Below are 25,027 nucleotides of genomic sequence, written 5' to 3'. Positions count from 1 at the left end.
AAGCAATTTACCCTTGAGTAACTTTGTGACCTAAATTCAGACCAAATGTGATTCTTAGCTGACCAAATTGTAAAGTCTATTGATCAATCCAGCAGGCAATTGAAAACTCAACCGGTCTTTTGTAATTCGCTGTATATATACACACAACATATTTGAGGTGGCGGGCGGGGCTTGCATACACTCAATTTTGATCTATGACTGAAAATTAGAATTCCAATCATTAAAAACTGTAGGGATATACAAATCATTGATAATGTAAATACAAGTTAAGTACATACAGTAAAATATCCGTATCTCAAATATGGTTTATCTCGAATACCCCGCTTGAGTCAAAGTTGACCGCTGGTTCCGGCCATTTTCCCTATATAAATGATTTTTAAAAATTCTGATATTTCGAACACGGTAATCTCGAATACTCCGCTTATGTCGAAGTATTTTAAAGGTCCCATATCCTAAATTCACCTCTCGAAGTGCAGTCAATTTTCTGCTCTGCTTACCATACCTGGCGTCGTTAAGTCACACATTCACACCCACGGCTACATCAATTATAATTAATGACCGCTAATCCATGCTCGCCTTTTCCGAGTAGACCCAGGTCGCAATAAATGATTCAACAGCTTGGGTGATTAGTGAAGCCTTCCAGCATTACGGCTAAAGTTCACTAACACACCTGATTCCAGGGATGGTGTTTTGAATGACACACGCTCTATCATTAGCATGTGGGTTAGATAAACGCACAAAATCGTTGAAGTACGCTTGAAGGTAATGCTCTTAATAACGATAACGCATTTAATAATATACGCTTTATTAAAACTAGTACAGAGAAAACACGAAAATTTATTTAATAAAGATTTAAAAGTTTTTTGTTTTTTTTAATCCGTCTTTTTTGTTTCTTACACGATAGGTTCTTTCATTACAACACAAAAACTACATCCCAGTCGAGCCTGGACATCCCTTACCAAAATATAAGCCCTCTGGCACACAGTTGCTGCAAATTTGCAGCGCATTTGCGGCAAGTTTGCCGCAACTAGTTGCGGCACATTTGCCGCAAGTATACTTTTCGTATGCAAATTTTTCCTCTGGCACACAGTTTGTGGTACAGTTGCGGCACACACTTGCTGCACACTTCTGGCACAGTGTGCGGCATATTTGCCGCAAGTATACTTTTCGTATGCAAATTTTTCTCTGGCACACAGTTTGCGGCAAACTTGCGGCACACTCTTGCTGCACACTACTGGCACACAGTTTGCAGCAAACTTGCGGCACACTTCTGACGCTGTCTGCTCGAAATTAAGGGATCCTATATAAACTGTCATATTACAAAACAAAAACACAATAATAATTCAATTAATATAATTTCAAGAACAATGAGTGACATATCAAGTAATTAACATATATTCAAAATTACTAATTTAAAAAAAAGAGATTCAAAAACAGAAATGACCAGTTCTTGTAAAATATGTTATCTATCATAGGAACAACAGTAGAAACATACTGGAAAAATGACAGAAAAATGACAAATTAAAGGTAGAATTTTTCAACAACAAAAAAAAAAAAAAAAAAAAGAGAAGCATTTTTAAAATGTTAACATGCATCTTCAATGTTTTTATAACATCTATAATGTACAGGGTCTGGAAAATGTTAAGTAAAAGCTGAGTTGGTTACATAAAGTACCATGCTTAAAAAATGACGAAGTTCAACTTCACCATGTACATGTAAATTTTTTAAAGAATACCTGATCACTTCCGAAAAGACACATGCACATTTCCAATGCTTCCATAACAGCTGTTCAAGGTCTGAAGAATGTCAAATAAATGCTGTAAGAGGAGTTGATTACAAAAAATAGGTACCATCTATCTGTCTATTCAGGAAATGCTTTAAAAAAAATGACAAAGTTCAACTATATGTAATTTTTTTGAAAAAAGTCTGATCACTTTCAAAAAGACACATGCACATCTTCAATGTGTCCATAACTACTGTACAAACTTTGAGGAATATCAATTTAGATGTGCACGAGTTGATCACACAAAATAGGTACCATCTATTCAAGAAATGCATATAAAATGACCAAGTTCAACTACACGTAATTTAAAAAAAAAAAAGTCTAATCATTTTCAAAAAGACGCATGCACATCTTCAATGTGTTCATAACAACTGTACAAAGTTTAAGGAATGTCAAGTTAGAGGTGCATGAGGATTTGATTACACAAAATAGTTACCATCTATTCAAAAAATGCTTTAAAATGACTTAAGTTCAACTACATGTACATTTTTTATTTAAAATGTCTGATCACTTTAAAAAACACATGCACATTTTCAATGTATTCATAACAACTGTACACAGTTTGAGGAATGTCAAATTAGAGGTATACGTGGAGTTGATTACACAGAATAGGTACTGTCGATTAAAGAAATGCTTAAAAAATGACGAAGTTTAACTACATGTAAATTTTTCAAAAAATGTCTGATCACTTTCAAAAAGGTACACGCACATCTTCAATGTAATCCTAACACCTGTACAAAGTTTGAGGAACATCAAGTGAGAGGTGTGAAAGGAGTTGATTATACAAAGTAGGTACTATTACACGGACGCTATTGTCGCTTGCCCACCAGTCATTCACCATTTTATAAACTGTTTGCAATTTGTGTAACCCGACCAAAAATATAAAATATAATTATAACAAGATGTGAGAGAAACTTAAACATGTTAAAGAAACTGCAACAGCTTCTAATCCACAAATATTGCATTGTGCAATGTTAAAAAGTTCTCGGTGAAGTCCCACCCTGGCCATGAGAGTACATTTTATTTGGAAACTGCTGCATAAATAATTTCTTTCAAGATCCAAGAGAAAAATATCAACCCACTGTGGCACTTTTCTGGCCTAAGGTCAGGTTGTGATTTAAATAGATTTGTGAATTTTGGCCGTTTTAGATCAATCATGTCAAATGAAAGTTTTTAAAAAAAAAATAAAATCCTTATTAAACTAGCAAGTGCTATACAAATGATGCTATAAATGCTAGAATTGTATATACAATTAAGACAAAGGAGTTGACATGATCTTAAGGACATGTAATTAAAAAGGTCAGGTCTATCATTTGCATAACATGACTATGTGCATCAATAACAGGTTTCGGCAACATTTGCAGAAAAGAATGAAATATATTCAAAATTCACACATGTAAACTATGCACTTTTCCTCAGAAAAATCTGGAGACAATCTACATGAATTTTAAAGTCAGTACTATGAAGGACTTTATATTCTGATAAATTAATACAGACTTGTGAGCACTTATTAGGGAGAACACTGTAAACATTTACACAAGTTTCTCCATCATAGATGAATGGGAGAATAATAGGACTATCTCCATGCTGTCTGCGCCTTAGAATCAAAAACATGATTGAATTCTGGACCTTCTTCTAATCTTCCACTTGTTCAGTACTTGGTCATCACAATCACATATTGTCCGCAACAACTCTACTGTCCCATCCATTTGTTGTGATAAACTGTAAATAGTTTTTCGGTTAAGACAGAGTGCCTTTACTCACAAATACATGTAGCAGTCTCATCAGATTCACTTGGCAAGTGTATATAAATTGAAATGTCATTCTATTTTTAAAAACTAAATAACACTAAGTAACTTCATTAGTGATTTATACACATTAATCCAGGCCTGCATGTTGGAACTCTCAGATATGGCAAGTTGAAGACAGCCTATCAACACACCATCACAACTTCTGTATCTTCACGACTATCATGAAATATATTCTGAAAAAGATGTAAAATTGTAAATAATTACGAGATACCATTGGCCTTCCTATATACAAGTTTGCAAGGCGTCTAACATAGGAGGAATCATTCAGGGGTGTGTACATGTAATTACCGTCGCCCGACACCTGGGGCCACCGATTTTCAAAGCTGAGAAATAATCAATGTTGCATTATAGCCCATTGGGCTAATAAATGCAATATTTGATGTACAACTGTTAATATCATGCTGACCAGACTTTACGTACAAATTCACTTTATTGCCAAGACAAGATCTTCAATCCATTTTAATAACGTATATGCATTGATGGGAGTGACAAAATTGAGATTCTGGAGGTCACATCCCTGATCATAATGCAGTTTAACTTTTCTAACTGGACATCTGGGTTAAAATCATAAGCATTTAAATAAAAAAAAATCAACCATTCATTAAAAAACACCATTTACTGAATAAACTATTCAGTTTTGCAAATATAACCCGAGTAGAAAGTAAACAAAAAATAGCATAATTATTACGGAAATAGGCCTAATTATTTGTTTGTTTTTCGGCCTTTTCCCCTCTCTCTCCATTTTTTTTAAGTGCCTATATGGTACTGTCCAAATGTATAAGAAGAAAAAAATCCACGATGGCTACGGTAATGCAACTAGAAGGAGTCTAATCTCATACAAAGGAAATTTTAAAAAAATAAATTCCACATAATTTCAAAGAATTGAATGAAGCATGTAAATTTATAAACGTAAACACTGAGTGACTGACTTGCAAGATTTGACGCAACAACATACAATGAGCGATGGTCAGTTTCGTTTTGAACAATATATTAGAGAGTTTATAACTATAAAATACACAGTAAATCACTTACTCAATGATTGGAAGATTCTCCTCAGAATATCTGCATCAACTCCTGTTCTCGATTCATGTTCAAGATGTTTACCGGTATCACATCATGGCGTCTGTTGATATCAACTTTCGCGCTCAGCATATAATATTGAGTGAATCCCACACCCGACGCATTGAACCCGATCTCTATTTGCGATGCATAGAGACGTAAAGCCCCATGAAGACCTACTTTGGTATACAGCTTAGATTATTTTAACTTAGTATCAATTAGCATTCCACAAACCAGAATAACGTACCTGGATAAAATCCTGATATGTAAATTATACGATATAAAGGTGAATTTTTACCACTCTCATTTGATTAATTTCAACTCACAAACCCAGTTTCTGAATTGTAATCAACAGATATACATGTAAATAAAAAAAAGAAAAGAAACCTCTCTCTCTCTCTCTCTCTCTCTCTCTCTCTCTCTCTCTCCATTTATTTAGATATAGATATTTTTTCTTCACTTTTTTTTTCCTAATTAGATTAAAATTCAGATACCTGTGCACTTACATCTTATTTTAAAGGGGCATTAGCTGTGAAAGTGATGACAACCATTTTCTTTTTTTCTCCTCAAAATCTCTCGATGATATTGAAATACATATTGATGACTACTAAAAACATTTATTTTTTATTATGTACAAAAACAAGAGAATTAACCCTAATAAAACTACGTTAGATAACCACTTTTAATGTAAAGAAATATATACGGAAGAAGTATTCACTGCACCCAAATCAAATCATTTCTCAAATAAAAACAAAAAACAGCATTTACATTTTGCTGACAGCATGCAAAGGTAACTAGAGAATAATTATACTGTCTTGCAAGACAATAATATTCAATCACCAAAATCACATAATCATTATCAAGAGGTTTAAAGGTGTTTGAAATAATTAAATACAAGTGTAATTATTACTTTAATATATAATAACTATTATAGGGCAACTTTCATTGAATTCAATATTTGGTGACAAAATGACCGCTAATTCCCATTAAGACAAGAAGGTGGATGGAAGGGGTGCGAGAAATGTTGCATATATGTTCTATTATAGAAAATGTTGTGATGGATATATTGAAATGGCTCTTTTATTCTAAATATTCAAGAAAAGTCGTGAACTTTGGTGCCCTTGCTGTTTCAGTTCTAAAATTTTAAGAAAAAAGTTGTGCACTTCTGGCACACGATTCTGAATACCAAAGAAAAAGTTGTGGTGCACTTCTGGCACACAGTTTTGATTCTGAATACCAAAGAAAAAGTTGTGGTGCACTTCTGGCACACAGTTTTGATTCTGAATACCAAAGAAAAAGTTGTGGTGCACTTCTGGCACACTGTATCGTTTAGGAAAAGTTGTGGTGCACTTCTGGCACACTGTGCCACTAGTGGCACACTGTGTGCTGCTAGTGGCACACTGTATGCCGCTAGCGGCATTAGCTGCACACTTCTGGCAAACAGCTCTGGCACACTGATTTGTTTGCCGCAAACTTGTGGCAAATTTGCAGCAAACTTTACATTTTGGTAAGGGATCAGTAAACTTAAAGTAAGCATACAGGCACGATCATTTTAATTTTGAAACACATTGTGAATTCAATTGGATGTTTATATATATTAAAAAAAAACGAAATATTAAAAAAACCGAAATGTTTGTCTTTGAAATTCCACAATATTAATTTATCAACTTGTATTAAACTATAAGAAACGGCAACAGGGTTTTTGTTTATAATGCAAGTCCCATACTATGCATCAAATATCCTCCTTCAAAAAAAAAAAATATCCAAGATCGATTTTGGATATCTCGAACCCCCAGATATCTCGAAGTTTTTTTTGAGGTCCCTCGGACTTCGAGATAGAGATATTTTACTGTATATGCAAACTTAATTGACACCTGATGTAGTTTTTGCGATACATGCATTAGCAAACTTTTTGTAAATCAGTAGTAAGCTGGCTATTTCCAAGCAATATGGATGTATTTTGAAGACAAAGAATGGGATGGATATTTCCTTATGTAGCCATAGATTTCGCCATTTCTTATTCAAGTGCTTTTCAAATTAAAATTTGAATTTGCTGACACAGCAAAAGGTCACTGCACTTTCTGATATAAGACATGATGCAATGTTAAAGAAAATTTTGCAATGTTTTATAACCAATTTTAATAATTTGCATATGTTTGCTATGCATTCACATGGCAGAAAACAAAGCAGGAATAAATTTGCACCTAGTTTGAATAGATGCATATTTTGCACCAGAAGTACTTGAGTGCAAATCTTTCTCCCCCACCCCCCCCACCCCCATTCACATGGACCAAAATACACCTGGGTACAAACTTTGGGTACATGTAAACTTTGCACACCATGTGTAAAAAAGTGCATAAAGAAAGATCTGAACATGTAATTTTATACATATGATTTTATATATATATATATATACACTGTATATATATATATATATATATATTTATATACCATTGACTTATCATCATAAACCAAACAAGACTGGACATTTATTCCTTACTTATCAAAGTTATGTTTCTTTGGCCTCTACTGCACAATGTTAAACCCAACTTTTCCCTTCTGTATGCTGCCAACTGCCTGAGCCTGTTGCTGGAATGTACATGTCATTCAGATTTTCCAAAATTTCACATTTTTAACGACAGCAGGTAATTGTTTTATTCACAGGAGGATCATTCTTTCCCAGCATTCACAGGGAATATACATGAGTTTCCTCTCCGTTAATGTATTTGGAGATCACCTATACTTCACTGATGAAAAAACTCAGTCTCTCTACAGATACAACCGTCTCACAGGTCATAAAACCGTACTGACCCAGCACCTCTACTTTTCTCTCCAAGTGAAGGTCATTCAGCCGTTGCTTCAGAGTCCAGGTGAGGCTACAAAGTCATAAACTGTGGCTGTCTGATGATGATACTTATTTGCTACAGCTCTACATGGTTAAATCTTCCAAGTACATTTATATTTCAAAACTTTTATAACACTTTTAGCTCACCTGAGCTGAAAGATCAAGTGAGCTTTTCTGATCGCCAGTTGTCTGTCCGTCTGTTTGTAAACTTTTTACATTTTCGACTTCTTCTCCAGAACCACTGGGCCAATTATAACCAAACTTGGCCAAAACCATCCTTGGGTGATGGGCTTTCAAGTTTGTTTAAATAAAGCCCCCTTCAAAGGAGAGATAATCACAAAAATAGGGTGGGGTCATTTAAAAATCTTCAAGAACCACTAAGCCAGAAGAGCTGAAATTTACATGAAAGCTTCCTGACATAATGCAGATTCATGTTTGTTAAAATCATGGCCCCTGGGATCAAAGTTTTACTTAAAAATATTTAGGAAAAATCTTTAAATGTCTTCTCAAGAACCACTCAGCCAGAAAAGCTGAGATTTACTTGAAAACTTCTTGATATAGCGCAGATTCAAGTTTGTTAAACTCATGACTCCTAGGGCTAAGATGAGGCCACAATAGGGTATCAAAGTTTTACATACCATTAAATAGATTTTTTTTTTTTTTAAATCTTTTTAAGAACCATTGGGTGAAAGAAATTTACATTTGCATGAAAGCTGACATAGTGCAGATTCAAGTTTGTAAAAATCATGGTCCTCAGGAGTAAGATGGGGTCACAGTAGGGTATTAAAGTTTTTACATACAAATGTATATAGAAAATCATTAAAAATCTTCTGAAGAATCACTGGGCCAGAAAAGTTTACATTTACCTGAAAGCTTCCTGACATAGTGCAGATTCAAGTTTAGTAAAATTATGGCCCCCGGGAGTAGGTTGGGGCCACAATAGGGATCACAGTTTTACAGTCCCTGAAACGTTCTTCTTTCCTACTTGCATGGTGAACGAACGCAGAGTGAACGGTGAACGCAATTTAGTGAACGGTGAGCGAACACAGCGCGCAAAGTGAATGGTGAACGAACGCTGAGCGCACGCTGAACGCAAAATGATATATTTACTCGGAATGTTTCGGATTTTCCCCTGGGATTTTATTTCATAATCAAGTAATAAAATACATGTACATGTATATTTCATCAATTAACAAAAAATCAAATAAACAGGAATCGTGATACAGCATATTTTACAGTTCTGGATATATTCAATGTAATATATTTCATGAAATTATCGCAAATTGTTCATTAATACATGCACCAGTCATACACAAACAAAAACAAATTTGGTATGTACATTGTGTATACCATTACATGTACAGATACATTTAATTCATGGGTACATGTATAATATATAAACAATGTATGTGAAAAGGAAAACACTATAGTCTACATGTGTAGTGACTGAAAAGACTGAACGATGAATGAACAGTGAGCGCACGCTGAACGCTTTGTGAATGGTGAACGAATGATGAGCGCACGCTGAACGCAAAACTGAACGGAGAGCGCATGATGAACGAACAGTGAACGCACGATGAACGAACGGAAAAATGGTAAAGTAGAACGTTTCAGGGACTGTATAAGCAGAAATATGATTGTTTTGCTGTTTTTTGCCACACTCAACAATTTTTCAGTTTCAGATATATATATATATAGGAAAAATCTTTAGATATGAGCCAAGGTGACTCGTGTGAGCAATGTGGCCCATGGGCCTCTTGTTCTGTGATGTAATCTTTAGTTTGCACTGTCCAGTAAATCCACTATCAAATGGTTCTGTGTCCAATAAATTACTTTTAGGTCAGGGATGAAAATTATGCTCAGATCTTTCAGGACCATCTGGGCCTTCAAGTTTAATATTTTAAGGTATTCCATGTATAATGAAAGGACAATGAACAATTTTGAAGGATTTAGATCAACACAAATGTTTATTGTTAAATAATGATGAAAGTGAAGCAGATGAAATTAACATGACTGGTAAATGATTAGAAGCTGACCTTTTTGCACTTAAGACTTTTTAGCTCTTCTGAGCCGAAGGCTCAAAGAGCTAATGCTATGGCCATTTGTGCGGTGTGCGTAAACTTTTTAGAAAAAGGGCTATAACTCAAGAACCCCTTGGCCAATTTTTTTCAAATTTGTTACAGGGTATCATTGGCCCAAGGGCTTTCATACATACTAAATAGAGGGATGTGACCCTTTAACAAGGGGAGATAATCAGGAAAATACAAACAAAAGTAGTGGTTGCTAAAAAAATCTTCTTCTCAAGAACCACTGGGCAGATTATCACCAAACTTACACATAAGGATGAGTATATGTTGTAGATTAAAAATTGTTCAAGGCATCACCCTGGGGCAAAGGGCGTGGTCTCAAGGTCACTTCAAAGTTGACCTAAATTTATATTTCCTTAAATCTTTGATATTTTAGTCATTATAAGGACTAGGATCATCAAATTTTGACAGTTCATGCATCTTAGGACCTTGTGTCAAGTTGTCTCAAAAGTAGGTCATGATGACCTACTTTTTGAATTTTGCAGGTATTTATTTTAAAATTAATTTTGATGCATATCTTGGACACTTTGAAGCCTATGATCATCAAAACTTGTCAGTTGGTGGATCATGGGACCTTGAAATGCGTCAACTGAAAAATAGGTCACCGTGACCTACTTTCTGAATTTTATGGCTTATCATTTATAGATATATTTGAAGTTGTTATTTCAAATACCGAGAGGTTTAGAATCATCAAATCTTGTTAGTTGATGCATCTTGAGGCCTTGAAACATATTTATAAAAAAGTAGGTCACAGTGACCTACTTTTTGAATTTTGCAGATATTCAAATTTCACATTTTCAATTTCAGATGCATATTTTGGGTACTGTAAAACCTAGGATCATCAAACTTTGTCAGTTGATGCATCTTCAGTCTTCGGTTTGTGTCGACCAAAAAGTAGGTCACCGTGACCTACTTTTGGTATTTGACAACTAAATTACTATATTTCAGACACTATTTGACCTACAATCATCAAACTTTGTCAGTTGATGCATCTTGAGTCTTCGGAGTTTATCGACCAAAAAGTAGGTCACTGTGACCTACTTTTGGCATTTGACAGTTATATTTATTTATTTCAGTCACTAATTGACCTACAATCAACAAACTTTGACAGTTGATGCATCTTGAGTCTACGGAGTGTGTCGACCAAAAAGTAGGTCACCTTGACCTACTTTTGGAATTTGACGGCTATATTTATATATTTCAGATACTATTTGACCTACAGTCATCAAACTTTGTCAGTTGATGGGTCTTGCATGTTCGAAGGGTTTCGACCAAAAAGTAGGTCACCTTGACCTACTTTTGGAATTGGACGGCTATATTTATATATTTCAAATACTATTTGACCTACAGTCATTAAAATTTGTCAGTTGTTGGGTATTGCATGTTCAAAGGGTGTCGACCAAAAAGTAGGTCACCTTGACCTACTTTTGGAATTGGATGGCTATATTTATATAATTCAGATACTATTTGACCTACAGTCATCAAACTTTGTCAGTTGATCGGTCTTGCATGTTTGAAGGATGTTGACGAAAAAGTAGGTCACCTTGACCTACTTTTGAAATTTTGACGGCTATATTTATATATTTCAGATACTATTTGACCTACAGTCATCAAACTTTGTCAGTTGATGGGTCTTGCATGTTCGGAGTTCGCTGACTAAAAAGTAGGTCACCATGACCTACGATTGGAATTTGACAGCTATATTTCAATATTCAGATACTAATTGGCTTAAAATCATCAAACTTTGTCAGTTGATATTTCTTGGGTTCTCAAAATGTGTAAACCAAAAAGTAGGTCACATTGACCTACTTTTTTTGAATTCTTAGGATTTAACTAAAGATTTAGAATACTAAGAGGCTAAGAATAGAAATGATGGGGTTGTACAATTTATCAGAAGAGCGATTCTAGGCCCTTGGGCATCTTGTTATAAAAGTTGTCTGCCCTTTGTAAAAATAAGAAAAATCTAATTTTCTAAAAATGTGTGTGGTCAATGATTAATTTTATTTCATATTTTCATTAAGAGGAAGTGTATGTAACTTTCTACCAAGAGATTTGTATGAAAATATAATTTCTTCTTAAAGTTTTGTAATAAAACATGCTTTTCCCATATACCTCAATGTTAAATTCTTGGTGAAATAAATCGAGCAGTAAACAAAATTTTGAAAATTCCTATGGTGGATTATTTTTATTTGATGAACCCTTCAAAATGATACCATGATTACAAAAATTCCACCATCCATTTATTAGATATGAAATATGGTCATTACATTGAATACCTTAAGGCACCCATATTGAAAAAGACCCACATCCAAACTGACATATTGTTTATTATAACCCCCCGAATGAAGTTCCAGAGGGTATATAGGAATCACTCTGTTTGTCTGTGCAGATTCGTGTCCGGGCCATAACTTCTTTGTTCTTTGACATAGGCTTACCATATTTGGCACACAGGTGGATCACCTTGAGACAATGTGTCAAGTACCTTCATGACCTCTATATGACCTTGACCCTTGACCTCAAAGTCAAAATTAAAGGTTTTTTACAATGGATTCGTGTCCGGGCCATAACTTCTTTGTTCTTTGACATAGGCATACCATATTTAACACATGAGTGTATAATCACCATGACACGATGTGTCGGGTACCTTCATGACCTATATGACCTTGAACTTTGACCTCCAGGTCAAAATTGATTATAGGGTTTTGACATAGTCATACCATAAGACATGGGTGTATCACCATGAGACTATGTGTCATGTACATTCATGACCTCTTTATGACCTTGACCTTTGATCTCAAGGTCAAAATTATAGGTTTATGCCATGGATTTGTGTTCGAACTATATCTTCCATTTTCTTCTACAAAGGCATACCATATTTTTACACTCAGGAAAGAGGTAATTTATACCTATTAACAACACCCTTTGGGAGATTGGGATAAGCGGGGGGTAATCTTAGTGAGCATTGCTCACAGTACTGCTTGTTTCTAGTCATATTTTACATGTAAATTAACTTCCTCTGTAATAGATATGTATATCCCCTGGGTTCCACCAATTTTTGTTTTGAACTAACCAGTGTACAAAAATTATTTTTATAATGATATATTGGACCATGGCTGTCTGATAAGTTACCTGTAACTGATAATGCTCGGTGCTTACAGCCTTTGAGCAGGGAGGGATCTTTATTGTGCCACACCTGCTGTGACACGGGCCCTCGGTTTTTGCGGTCTCATCCCCACTAATACTTGGAATACCTCATAACTTTATCTTCGTTATTTCCACCATTGTAGGTTCAAAGTCAACTGTGTGTGCCCAGAAATCCTGTTCACACCTATGTTTGCTGTCACCAGAGGGAGCTGCATGTGCCTGTCCTGATGGATGGGACATTATTAATAACAAGACATGTATAAGTAAGAATGGAATTCTGTCTTATCATGGACAGCACACGAGATGAAATCTATTTTCACTGTCTTGCAGACCTCTTAAATCAAACTGATATCATACTGATTGAGGAAGATACCTTTTAAGTTTATCATTTTAGATAGGTCGTACATGTAATAATCATTAGTTATATCTATGGTAGGTCCTCACATGGCTCTTTCTGCCACTTTGAAGACTACAGAAGGGTCACCCAGGGCATCAACATCGCCTATTCCCCCCAGGGCCAGCTCATCACCTATTCCTACCTCCCAGTGCAACCTCCTGTGTCTCAATGGGGGCACCTGTTCTTACTCACAAGTAAACAACATGGACTACTGCATGTAAGTTACTACATCCAGAAGGAGGGGGGAGGGTGTCCTGTTAAAGTAACGTACTTCTCTTCTAAGATGTTGAATTTATTGTTGGTTGGCTTACATTCTGTTTGATTTATAAATGTTTCTAGTTCCCGGAAATCAAAGATTTGGGGAATACAGTGTTTCTTTTTGTCTCTCTGCAACTTTAAAGGTAGAGAGGTATAGTACTTTTGCTGACGAAATGGCCGACTCAGAAATCTAAAGGGAAAACACCAGTTTCCAATAATAGATTGGCGTGTTATTTTTAAATGTAAGGCCAACGGTTTTAATGTTTTGTTAACCAAGATAAATAACTGCCGCAGTTTAGCATTACTGACATTTATATGAGTCAATCTTTAATCAATAAACCATATTCCTATGTGGAATGACGAACAGTACAATTTTTTCATAGGTGCATTCATATCACACAACAACCCTTTTACACATGGCATTACTTAGCTCGCTGTCTTTTTCTGACATGGCTGCAGCACCTTTAATATATTTCATCAGTTCATTTGCCTTTGGTTGATAATTCGGGTGTTTAGCTTTGGCTAAATATCATATGACAGTTGTTACATTAGTTTTTATGCACCCAAGATCGGGGGCATATTGTTTTTGTCCTGTCTGTCGTTCTGTAATTCTGTCTGAAACTTTAACCTTGCTAATAACTTTTGAACAGTAAGTGATAGAGCTTTGATATTTCACATGAGTATTCCTTGTGACAAGACCTTTCCGTTAGTACTAAACCTTTTGACCTTGACATTGGGGGGGGGGGGGCCTTTGTGCGATTCACAACTTAACACATCTTGCTTTCCCCTCGTACAACTAGTTGTGGGCCAGGATAAGCATTACTAGTGTGTGTGTGGAAGCATGTGGGCAAGATTCAAAGAGTAAAGAGAACCATAAAACTGAAGATGATCTCAGTTTGCATGAGTATTTTAAAACAGAAGTAAGGGGGGTGGAATTAAATTGATACAATTATATGTGCCTTAAATACCACATGGGGATATTTACATTTATGTAATGTAATCAATAGAAAACAACTTAACACTTAAAAAAAATAATAAAATTCGAATTGCGTCATTTCAGGCTGCCGTATATACTTGCCTAAAAGTAAGATTTTTGGGAGTTAAAAATCAAGTAGGGGTTCTGGCCCCAGGGTGGGGCCAAACTTGGTATATAGTTGTAACAGGTTTCTCTTTCCCTTAAGTAATAACAGGAACACCTGTTTGGGTTCTCGACAAGACGTTTATTCAGGAGTTACCATGCAATGCACGAATTGTCCAATGATGAAACCCTATAACAACAATGTTTAACAATTTTAAGTAATATGCTATATAAAACATGAATACTATAATTTCACATAATTACTGATGTACAACCAATATACGATTATAGCATTACATGGGTGATCTATATCAAGGGAGATAACTCTATACCTGTATACATCACATATTAAATCTCCCAAGTCCTATAGACGTTAACTTCATCATAAAACTTTACAATAATTATCATTATAATATGTATTAACATTATTAATTATTGAATTAAATAAAAACCATATGGTGAGCATACCATTCTATGGGAATAGGCTCGAGTGAACAATATTTACAGATGACACCAAACTGGTCTGATCTATAAATTAATTATGATATCTACAATATCTTGTAAGTCATAAAACATACTTTTACTTTAAAATAATATCACAGTGAGATGAATCATATACATTACTATCACAGATATTTACATTATATAAGTCTCACTCTCACTGATCATTTATTCCAGGAATGTGGCAACAAAAGGAATTTTATGCAAAATTACAGATTTAACATTTAGTAAAGGAATTATAGAATAGTTTAGCATTAGTAATAAATTATTAACTTACCATTCAAGAGGAAAAATGTCGGTCTATGTCTAATTGTCAAAATATGTCGGATCTACTGAAATCAACTCTCTTCTTCAAAAACTGAATAAAGACTGACCAACAGAACTCTTGGAGGGAAAATCTCCAAGACCAATCCAATGACATAAGACAAACTAAAACACCAATGAAATTAAAAGACACAAGGGACATTTGGCCAAAATATAATTATATACCCCAGGCCATTACACTGGGAAAGTGACCAAATTTTTATATGCTTGACTGCATGTTTAAATTACATTACCTTACCTAAGCATTTTATTCAATGAATCGATTCTTTATACATATACCCATCATATTATACAATATACATGTATAATATGAGTCTGTCACATAGTGTTTGTGTAAAACACTTCAATTACATTGGATATTAGAAAGAGCTTGCAGGTAGCCCTTTACCAAAATTGTAAATTTCATGATCCCAGGGGTAGGGGTTTTGGTATCGAGGTGGGGCCAAATGATCTGTCATTAAATGTGTGAACAATTGAACATGTTTAACTTTTTCTTGATAACTACTCCTCCAATTCTTTTCAAATTTGGTATGAAGCATCTTTGGGACAAGGGGGACATAAATTGTAAATTTCAGGACTCCTGCACCCCTGGGGCCGTAGGGGCGGGACAAAATTTGTCACAAAATTCTGTTTCATCAACAGTAACATTATTGTTATTCATGTATTTATTCATTGGTTTCAAAATGAATAATCCCTTTTCACATATTTTCTTCTTCAGGGTAAGTTGATGTCCGTTCACAATCTTGATGAAAGTAAATGTGTCTTTTTACCCCAAAATAAAAATACGCTCTTCGTGTCGTAATGAACTGGTAATTTATAAACTTTTACGGATTTGAACTACAGAACTCTCTACCCTTGTACAACTTCAAAATATTGTGTCAAATCTTCTTCCATCTTGACCAAGCGCAATGCTGACGTACAATAACAGACTGACGCATGAGTTAAGAATCTACATGAGGGAATGAACGCTTTGAGAGTTTAATGAATGCTTTTGAGAGTTTAATGAATGCTTTTGAGAGTTTAATGAATGCTTTGAGAGTTTAATGAATGCTTTTGAGAGCTTAATGAATGCTTTGAGAGAACGAACAGTTTTTGATGAGAACGGAACACTTTTGTCTTGGAACGGAATTCTGAACTGTTTGAACAGAATGGTTTGATTTGGGAACAGAAAGGTTATTATCGGGAACGGAACAGTTCAAATGGTGTAATAGTACACTTCAGGGTCTGCAATATATGTACTTGCATTACAAGACTGTCTGATTTCATTCATTCTGTAATTAGATGCACACCAGGTCACATTGGTACGTACTGTAATGAGAAGGAACCGGTGGAGGACATCACCCCCGGGCCTCGTGAGGATTCCCCGGCTGTCATCGGAGGCATCCTCCTGGGCTCTCTGTTTACTACCATACTCATCATCAGCTGCCTCTGTTACCTGAAGCATAAGAGGTAAATAGATATATAATTGCTGAAAATATATCTTTACCAAAAAATCAAATTTACACATACATGAAGGATTTTGTTTATTCTTACACCGACAGCAAATAAATCCTGCGCACAAAGATTTTCAAAAAAATTTCATTTGCTTTTTTGAACAGCTTCATTAGGTTTTGAAGACATATCATACATATATGTTGACATTCTTTTAACATGTAATTTAAATGAGTCCCCACGCTATATTTAAAGAAACTAAACATAGTGAGCATGAATACATGATGTAAGCAAATTAAGTGAATAAGTGTCACAGGTGATTGTACATTAAACATGCAACGTACATGTGTATAAATATATCAACTACAAAAATAGATTCGTAATCACGAAACAAATATAGTAAAGAAAGTAATATCTCACTTTCTTAGGTTGGAAAAGCATTGTAAATATTTGAAAATGGTATTGGTCTATTACGACCGATCATACTCCCTGTCGAGGCCTCTTCGAAAATGTGTCAAAGCCTAAACCATGTGACTATTTCTGCGAGAATCTACTGGAGTGAGACGAGGAATGCACATTCAGTTTGTTATGTTTTCGCTTTCAGACTATTCTACAGTCAGATATAGATAATCACATTTACCGTATTTTGCTGAATATATTTAATATGCATTCCCTTTTGGGGCCTGTAAATTGTGGAAATACCATTGTTCATGTGTACAATCGCATTTAACTTCACGAGAAATCTTTGTGGAAATAATGCAGGTTCTCAAAATTGCATGCACTAGAATTCGTATACATTGCAGCAAATTTTTTTTTTTTTTAAAATGGCAATCTTGTCTTTATACAATATACACACTACATAGCAATATTTTCAGGGAAATAATGTTAATTTCAGCAAAGCATGAGAGTTTGTAGCAATAAAGTTTTAACAGACTTGATATTTTCTTTGTTTAAAGTTCATATCAATCAAATAGCCAATGCGAGTGTTCAATGTTTTGTAATCAAAACATCACCCAATTATCTTTGAAAAATGATGTACCAAGGTGTAATATAACACACACACACACCCCCCCCCCCCAGAGGTAATAAACGTAACAATAATCAAAGCTAGTAATTGGTACTAAATGAAGAATTCAACCATAACCCTCTAAAATTTTGCCGCATTTAGATGGGTATGTACATCATTCGTTTACTGCAAAAGGAAAGTTAAAACTCAAAAGTAATCACATATTCCCAGACACATGAAAAATGTGCAACATGCAGAAATCTGACAAATTTTAATTGGCTGTTTCATGATAATTAGTTACAGGGTGTAAGATAATTTTTTAAGACAATTTTACACTTTTAGATTGGTAAACAATGTGGCGAAAAATTAGTGCACGCATTGACTAAAACAAAATGAGTCAAAAACCTTTAGTGGTATGTAGTATGTGTCCCTTTTCATAAAAAAAAATTAAAAAGTGTGTATTGTATTTGGTTAAATACATTAAAGTGTAAATTAATAAGCATAATGCATTATTTCGATTGTAATTTTTTCTAGAATTATGGAAACCCATTAAAGTCACTGTAATAGTCGGTATTTACGGTTTTCCGAAGTACAGAAACCCATTTCAGCCATATTTCTAAATTCATGTGACTGTATATGAGATTCTGTAAATAATTACTTATGCCCCCTTTTAAAGAAGAAAGGGGGGAGGGATGAATGCTTTGCACTTGTCAGTCGGCAGACCACATGTTCGCTCAGTATTTTGGAAACCATTCACTTGATCATTATGTTTCAAATGTTGGTTGGTTATGAGTAGAAGAAGACCCCTATTGATTTTTAGGTCAAAAGGTGAAGAGTCAATCCACTCTGGACATAAGAATATACTGTCCGTTTAATATCTTGAGGACCCTTTGCTTGACAGACATCAAACTTGGTACACTGGTACATCCAAAGGAGTAGATGACCCTTAATGATTCTAAGGTCACATGGTTAAAGGTCAAGGGTCAAAATGGACATAGGAATATACTGGTACACACCTTGGTCATTGTTAAGACCCCCTGGGGTAAACCCCAAAGACTTGCCCTTAGTACAGCAAGGGTCAAGCCGGTCCCTCAGGTACCACTGAGGTGGCCCCAAAACAAAGTTGTATTGTCAAGGCGGAGCTTACAAGTAACATTTGTCCTGGACTGCTGCTGGATAGACATAATAAACTGATATGCAAGATTGCTTATGAGAGAAAGTCATGACCTCAATTCAAGGTCATTTGGTCAAGATGAAATTCAGTGATAAAAGAAGTTAAGAGATACCGTATAGCGGGGGTTTTCTTCGGGATGATAAATTTGGCTTAGATAGCACCAAATTATGCACTCAATTGCGACTTCAGTATATGCAAGAGAGATAATTCATCCCCATCCGCCAAAATTTATTCTAAAATTCTTACTGGTAGCATACCTTTGAGCCATTAAATCGCCAAATTTTAGATCCACCAATAAAACCCGCTATACGGTGTATGTCCAGGCAATAACATTAGAAGTAATGATCCTTACTGAAGAACAAAAACACTGACAACATCCAGTTCATGGATTTTGAAAACTGTATTCTTGCATCATCAATTGGTCTTTTGTGTAATATTCAGGTGACTGCTAAGGACTCTATGGGTCTATTTGTTTTTTACAGAGACAATATTGACAGTTCTGAAATCATTCACTTCCGACCTCTTTTTCTTAAACGTAACTGTGAGGATGTTGAGGAGCTGCTCGGTGAACCTCCAGCGAGGACTGCACCTCGAAACTTGGATGTGGACCAGCAGGACGAGACTGTAAGACTCATTGTATTAATATCGGCTCCTATTAGCTATGTGGCTCACATGAATGTTACCAACTGAAGTTTCACTGACATTTCTCTGTCAGTCAGTTGTACATAAACTTCTCATGATTATGACTTTTAGTGTTGCTGGCAAAGCATATTGAGAATAGGGATTACAGTCTACTCTGGATTTCAATGTTACTGATGTTGAACAATATAATGTTACTGGAGATTTATTTTTACTTCAATATAACAGATAGTTCATTATAAGCGACTTCAATATACGTGGAATAGTATACAATTATTTCATGACTACTCGGGAAACAGTGAAAAACTATTGTCCTTATGTGGTGACAAAGATCCGGGAAACTGTTGTCAGAGGCCGTAGGGGCAATGGTTTTGACTGTTTCCTAAGTAGGCATGAAATCATTGTTTTATTACCTAATCTGCTAATCGGGCAATAGTTTCCCCACGTGACTGTGAAACAGTTCATCACGTGACCGGCAAACAGTTCCTCATGTGATCGGGTAATAGTAAGTCATGTGATCGGGTAATAGTAAGTCACATGATCGGGTAATAGTAAGTCATGTGATCGGGTAATAGTAAGTCACATGATGAACTATTTCACCCCTGCTTATTTTGTGTACCTTTCTCTGCTGATTGAAAACGGGAAATGTTTAATATCAATTTATATAGTAGATTAGATAATAAAATGTACTTTGTCATTTGTCAGTCCACCTATGAACTTTTTATTGCTGTGCAATACAAGACATTGACATGCTCCTAGTGTGAGGTCCATTTAATATTTAAATGTACCATGATTACAATAAATGCTGTCACAACAGGGAGTACGTTTGGCTTCCCTTGAACACTGGTTTAATTTTTGGGCAATTTTCAACTGAACCTGGCACAAAAGATTGTTGGGTACTGGACATTCTGAGATAATTGTCTTTCTTTAGATGAAGACCAATACTTCTTTCAAGGATAGGCATTAATAAAGAAAAAAGATGAAGAAATAGCAAAATATGACAGCTTTCTTGTACAATATAAACTCAGGTTCATTGAAGTAAAGGCTTCTGGGGGTCAGGTTAGGGTTACATAGAAATATAAATGTATAGAAAAAAATTTCTCCCGGCTGAAATTGATTACTTTTAGGCAGTGGGAAATCTAGAAGGGCACTGCAATGCCCTCCTCCCCATGGTTGAATAAGTGGGGCTACCATTAGGCAGTAGTGGATCTAGAAGGGGGTTTGCAACCACCCACCCACTTAAGTATCTTTGTAACAAAAATGGTAATTTTCCCTATTTTGATGCCCTTTTGGGGGGAGGAAAAATACAAATTTAGGTCGCAGACCCGCCTTTGAAAATTTTCTTGATTCACCATTATTCAGGATGCCAATGAATGCCTCAGGTTAATCATGTACCAACAGAATAAAACATTGATACTTGGTTACATGTACTTCAAGGAAAATATGTTAGCATCTATGTGGTGTGTGAAATGGTTTTAAAAGGCAGTACACTCACTGGTCATTCAAAATTAATCTATGAAAATGACAATTGGTGTAAAGATATCATTCATAAACCAACTACTGGATATAGCATAAAAATAGAGAGGAGAAAGAAATTCTACCACGAGTCTTTTTTAGGTCACCTGAGTAAACTCAGGTGACCTATTGCAATTGGTTGTCGTCCGTCATCGTGCGTAAACAATTGAACATTTTTAACTTCTTAATAACTGCTAGTCCAATTCTTTTCAAATTTGGTATGGAGTATCTTTGGGACAAGGGAAACATAAATTGTAAATTTTAGGTTTCCAGCACCCCTGGGGCCTTAGGGGTGGGGCAAAAAGCTGCCCAAAATTGACCAATTTTCAAAAATCTTAAGAACCGAACATGTGTAAGAAAAACTAAATGCATGGTGATGGAGAGCAGGAAGGCCTCTACCAAAATTGTAAATTTGATGATCCCCGGAGTAAGGGTTCTGACCCCAGGGTGGGGCAACACTTTGTATATAATATTTATGTGTAAGTTTGCTGATACTGTATAAAATCTAAATGCATACTTAGGAATAGCAGAAGAGGATGTACAAAAAATGGTGAATTTTAGTCAAAACCCAGGGCTATGACTTAAGGATGAGTCCAAATTAGTCATATGTTTTGATGTTTTAATGTTAATACACCTATTATTGAAAGCCTTTCATCAGTGTATGCACTTTTGAAGGCAGTGAAGTTTTTAAGAACACATCTTGTTTAATACTGTTGCTAAACATGATTTAGCTTAGATATTCAGATCAGGATTTTTTTTCCGAGATTTCATAGCCCATGGAAGTAGTGATACGTTTTCACTAGTGTTCAGATGACTGATAAGGCCTGTGGACCTCTTGTTTATAATTTGGGCAGGTTAATGGCCCTAAGCTCTTCCTCCAAATGAATGTTCCCTGTGAAAACAAAAGTGTTTGATGTGATTTAAAACAAAATGAAATGTGTGATGTGATTTGTTTCTTGTAGTTGAGTGCTAGCAATATGGAAGGCCACTGTAGATTGTCTTGGCAGTATTCCAGTTCATCGGTAGACTCAGCATTTGTTAGCCACATTGATGAAAATGATAATCTCACCTCTCAACTTCTTCCATCAAGCCAGGGGATGTAAATACAAGTCTAGCTCACCTACCCACAATGCTCTTCCTAGAATTGGTTTACAAGTTGCGCCAATGTACATGTTGTTCATCTTCCATCACTGCTTTGAAAACTGGCTGCATTTTTTACACCCCCGCCCCCAAGTCTGAAATTTTAGACACCCACATTGAAAACAATTAGCCCTCATCCAAATCGGCATTTTGTTTTATTTTGTACGTTATATCAATGAAAGAATACTTAAATAAACCTGTTCACTAATATATATATTGGCAAGATATTTTGCTTAAAGCATGCGTGATTAGCTTTTGGATGAAGATTGATTACAATTCTTTCATATCATATTCCAAATATGATAAAATTTAATATATTAATTGGGAAAGTTTAATTATTTCATGAATGTTTTTCTTGGATATTCTACTTTATTGATACTTTACTTTGATTGTTTATGTCTACAATTTGTGATCTTTAAGCAACAATTGCATCTTATTTGAATAAATATATTTGATCTCCTTGCAGAAAATAAAATGCTCTCAGAGATATATGTGTATTTGTTAATCATTTCAATAGAGTCAGGGAGAATGCAGTATTAAGAGAAAGATACATGTTACGTGTTACTAGTTACAGAACTGCAGTCCTCTGAGAAAACATTAATTGGGACGGATCAGAGATTATATTCCTACTATTCTGTCCCTGAACAACACAACTCCAGTACATGTGTGTAGAGGAAAGCTTGAAATAGTCTGGTCATTATAGTTCATTCTGTCACTTATTTTCTGTATGAATTCACTAAGCTGTTGGTCTTCAGGAAAATTGTAGTTTCTTTTCTGAACATGAGAAGGAAGGCCGAGTTGTACATGCATGTGAAGCATAGCATTTTTTGGGACATGGGTATAATGAAGGTTACTTATTTTCTTGATATTGATGTCTAGAGCATATCGAGTGTTGCATTGGGTTAAGGAACAGTTTTATTAGCTCACCTGAGCTGAAAGTTCAAGTGAGCTTTTCTGATCACCCTTTGTCCGGCCGGCCGTCTGTAAACTTAACATTTTTGACTTCTTCTCAAAAACCATTAGACCAATTTCAACCAAAGTTGGTGCAAAGCATTCTTAGGTAAAGGGAATTCTAAATTGTTAAAATAAAGGGCCAGGCCACCTTCCAAGGGGAGATAATCAAGAAAAGGTAAAAATAGAGTAGGGTCATTAAAAAATCTTCTCAAAAACCACTGGGCCAGAAAAGATGAAATTTATAGATAAGCTTTATTAGGTAGTGCAGATTCTAAATTGTGGCCCCCACATTGGGGAATCAAAGTTTTACATACAAATATATAGGAAAAATCTTCTCAAGAACCACTGAGCCAGAAAAGCTGAGATTTATATGAAAGCTTCCTGATATAGTGCAGATTCAGGTTTGTTAAAAGCATGCCCCCCCCGGGGGTCGGATGGGGCCACAATAGGGGATCAAAGTTTTACATACAAATATATTGGGACAATCTTTAAAAATCTTCTCAAAAACCACTGAGCCAGAAAAGCTGATATTTACATGAAAGCTTCCTGATATAGTGCAGATTCAAGTTTATTAAAATGATGGCCCCCGGTGGTCGGATGGGGCCACAATAGGGCATCAAAGTTTTACATGCAAATATATAGGGGCAATCTTTAAAAATCTTCTTCCCAAGAACCATTGAGCCAGAAAAGCTGATATTTACATGAAAGCTTCCTAACATAGTGCAGAATTAAGTTTGTTCAAATCATGGCCCCCTGGGCTAGGATGAGGCCACAATAGGAGATCAAAGTTTTACATACAAATATATAGGAAAAATCTTCTCTAGAACCATTGGGCCAACGAAGTTCACATTTACATGAAAGCTTTTTGACATTGTGTAGATTCAAGTTTGCAAAAACCATGGCCTCCAGGGGTAGGTTGGGGCCATAATAGGGACTACGGTTTTACATGCAAATATATATGGAAAGTCTTCTGATATGGACTCAGGTGAGTGATGTGGCCCATGGGCCTCTTGTTTCCGAAACGTTTACACTGCAGCAGTATATACCTTTCTATTACATGTATATAATCCTCTTTAGATCTTGGGTTCGGGAACTACTGGTAGATGATGAGCATTATATGATCCACACAATAGACAGTTATAACTTGTATTTTATTGGTAGGCAAGTGGTTAGGGTGATCACTTTGCGTCGTGTTTAAAAGAGTAGTTAGGGTAGTTTCTGTCCTTTGGCCAAGCAACCGGCATATGATGTGATTATTGGAGGCGGATCGGGAGCTCCACCCCCGTTGAATATTTGTAATGAAAATGTTATTTTTCGCCATTTTGGGGTCTTCACATTCCCCTCCCCACCCCGGAAAAGGTTAAAACTTTAACGTCCTTGAAAAGTTACGGGTAAATACGTTACAGTATTCGTTGGTACCATAAAGAACCCTCACGACTATGGTCATAGGCGCTTTGCATAGGTCAAATTTTGGGGCACTTCACGTCTCTACATGAGTTAAATAATAACCCCCGAATGGGACTTAGAACAACGTAAATGCAAACGGTTACTGTTAAGGTTTTGCATGATTGTGATTTTATTTTGACGTCAGATTTGATATATGAGATAAACGATATTGATGCACAAAGGGATTTTAATATATCATAGACCTGATAATATGTTATAATTGTTAGACTGACGACTCCTCCCCTTGTCTGTTGAGCTACATGTGTATATATAGAAAAGACTACTAATAACACTATTCATTATAGATGTATGCATGCATTAACAATCGCTGAGAAGTATATTTTTTTCAGTGATCGTCTAATCCTATACTACTGCTAAAATAGTAGTGGATTTTATTCCTTGTAGTGTTATATATGCGTCAGATGATGGTCCACT

At 35.5% G+C, this 25,027-nt stretch overlaps 1 protein-coding gene and 1 long non-coding RNA gene across 8 annotated transcripts in view; one reads left to right on the top strand and one right to left on the bottom strand.

The window, feature by feature from the left end:
* Positions 1–22,681, top strand: part of LOC125678333 (low-density lipoprotein receptor-related protein 2-like) — an 82,078-nt gene extending 59,397 nt beyond the window's left edge. For all 7 annotated transcript variants that reach the window (XM_048916719.2, XM_056155743.1, XM_056155747.1 and 4 more), the window contains 6 exons: positions 7,318–7,523; positions 12,873–12,992; positions 13,166–13,343; positions 16,569–16,736; positions 19,381–19,522; positions 22,015–22,681. In XM_048916719.2, the coding sequence (XP_048772676.2) occupies positions 7,318–7,523; positions 12,873–12,992; positions 13,166–13,343; positions 16,569–16,736; positions 19,381–19,522; positions 22,015–22,155 (955 nt within the window). In that variant the 3' untranslated portion in view covers positions 22,156–22,681. The remainder of the gene's footprint in view (positions 1–7,317; positions 7,524–12,872; positions 12,993–13,165; positions 13,344–16,568; positions 16,737–19,380; positions 19,523–22,014) is intronic.
* On the bottom strand, positions 2,112–4,799 carry LOC130052019 (uncharacterized). Its single transcript, XR_008800331.1, has 2 exons — positions 4,627–4,799; positions 2,112–3,767 (listed from the first exon to the last, which is right to left on the bottom strand). It is a non-coding gene; the product is annotated as an uncharacterized LOC130052019 (long non-coding RNA).
* Positions 22,682–25,027: the final 2,346 nt, after the last annotated feature.

This window comes from Ostrea edulis, chromosome 2, assembly GCF_947568905.1.
Source record: "Ostrea edulis chromosome 2, xbOstEdul1.1, whole genome shotgun sequence".
In the NCBI taxonomy this organism is placed as follows: domain Eukaryota; kingdom Metazoa; phylum Mollusca; class Bivalvia; order Ostreida; family Ostreidae; genus Ostrea; species Ostrea edulis.
Note: the sequence above shows the minus strand (reverse complement) of the source record. Positions and strands in the feature narration are given on the sequence as shown.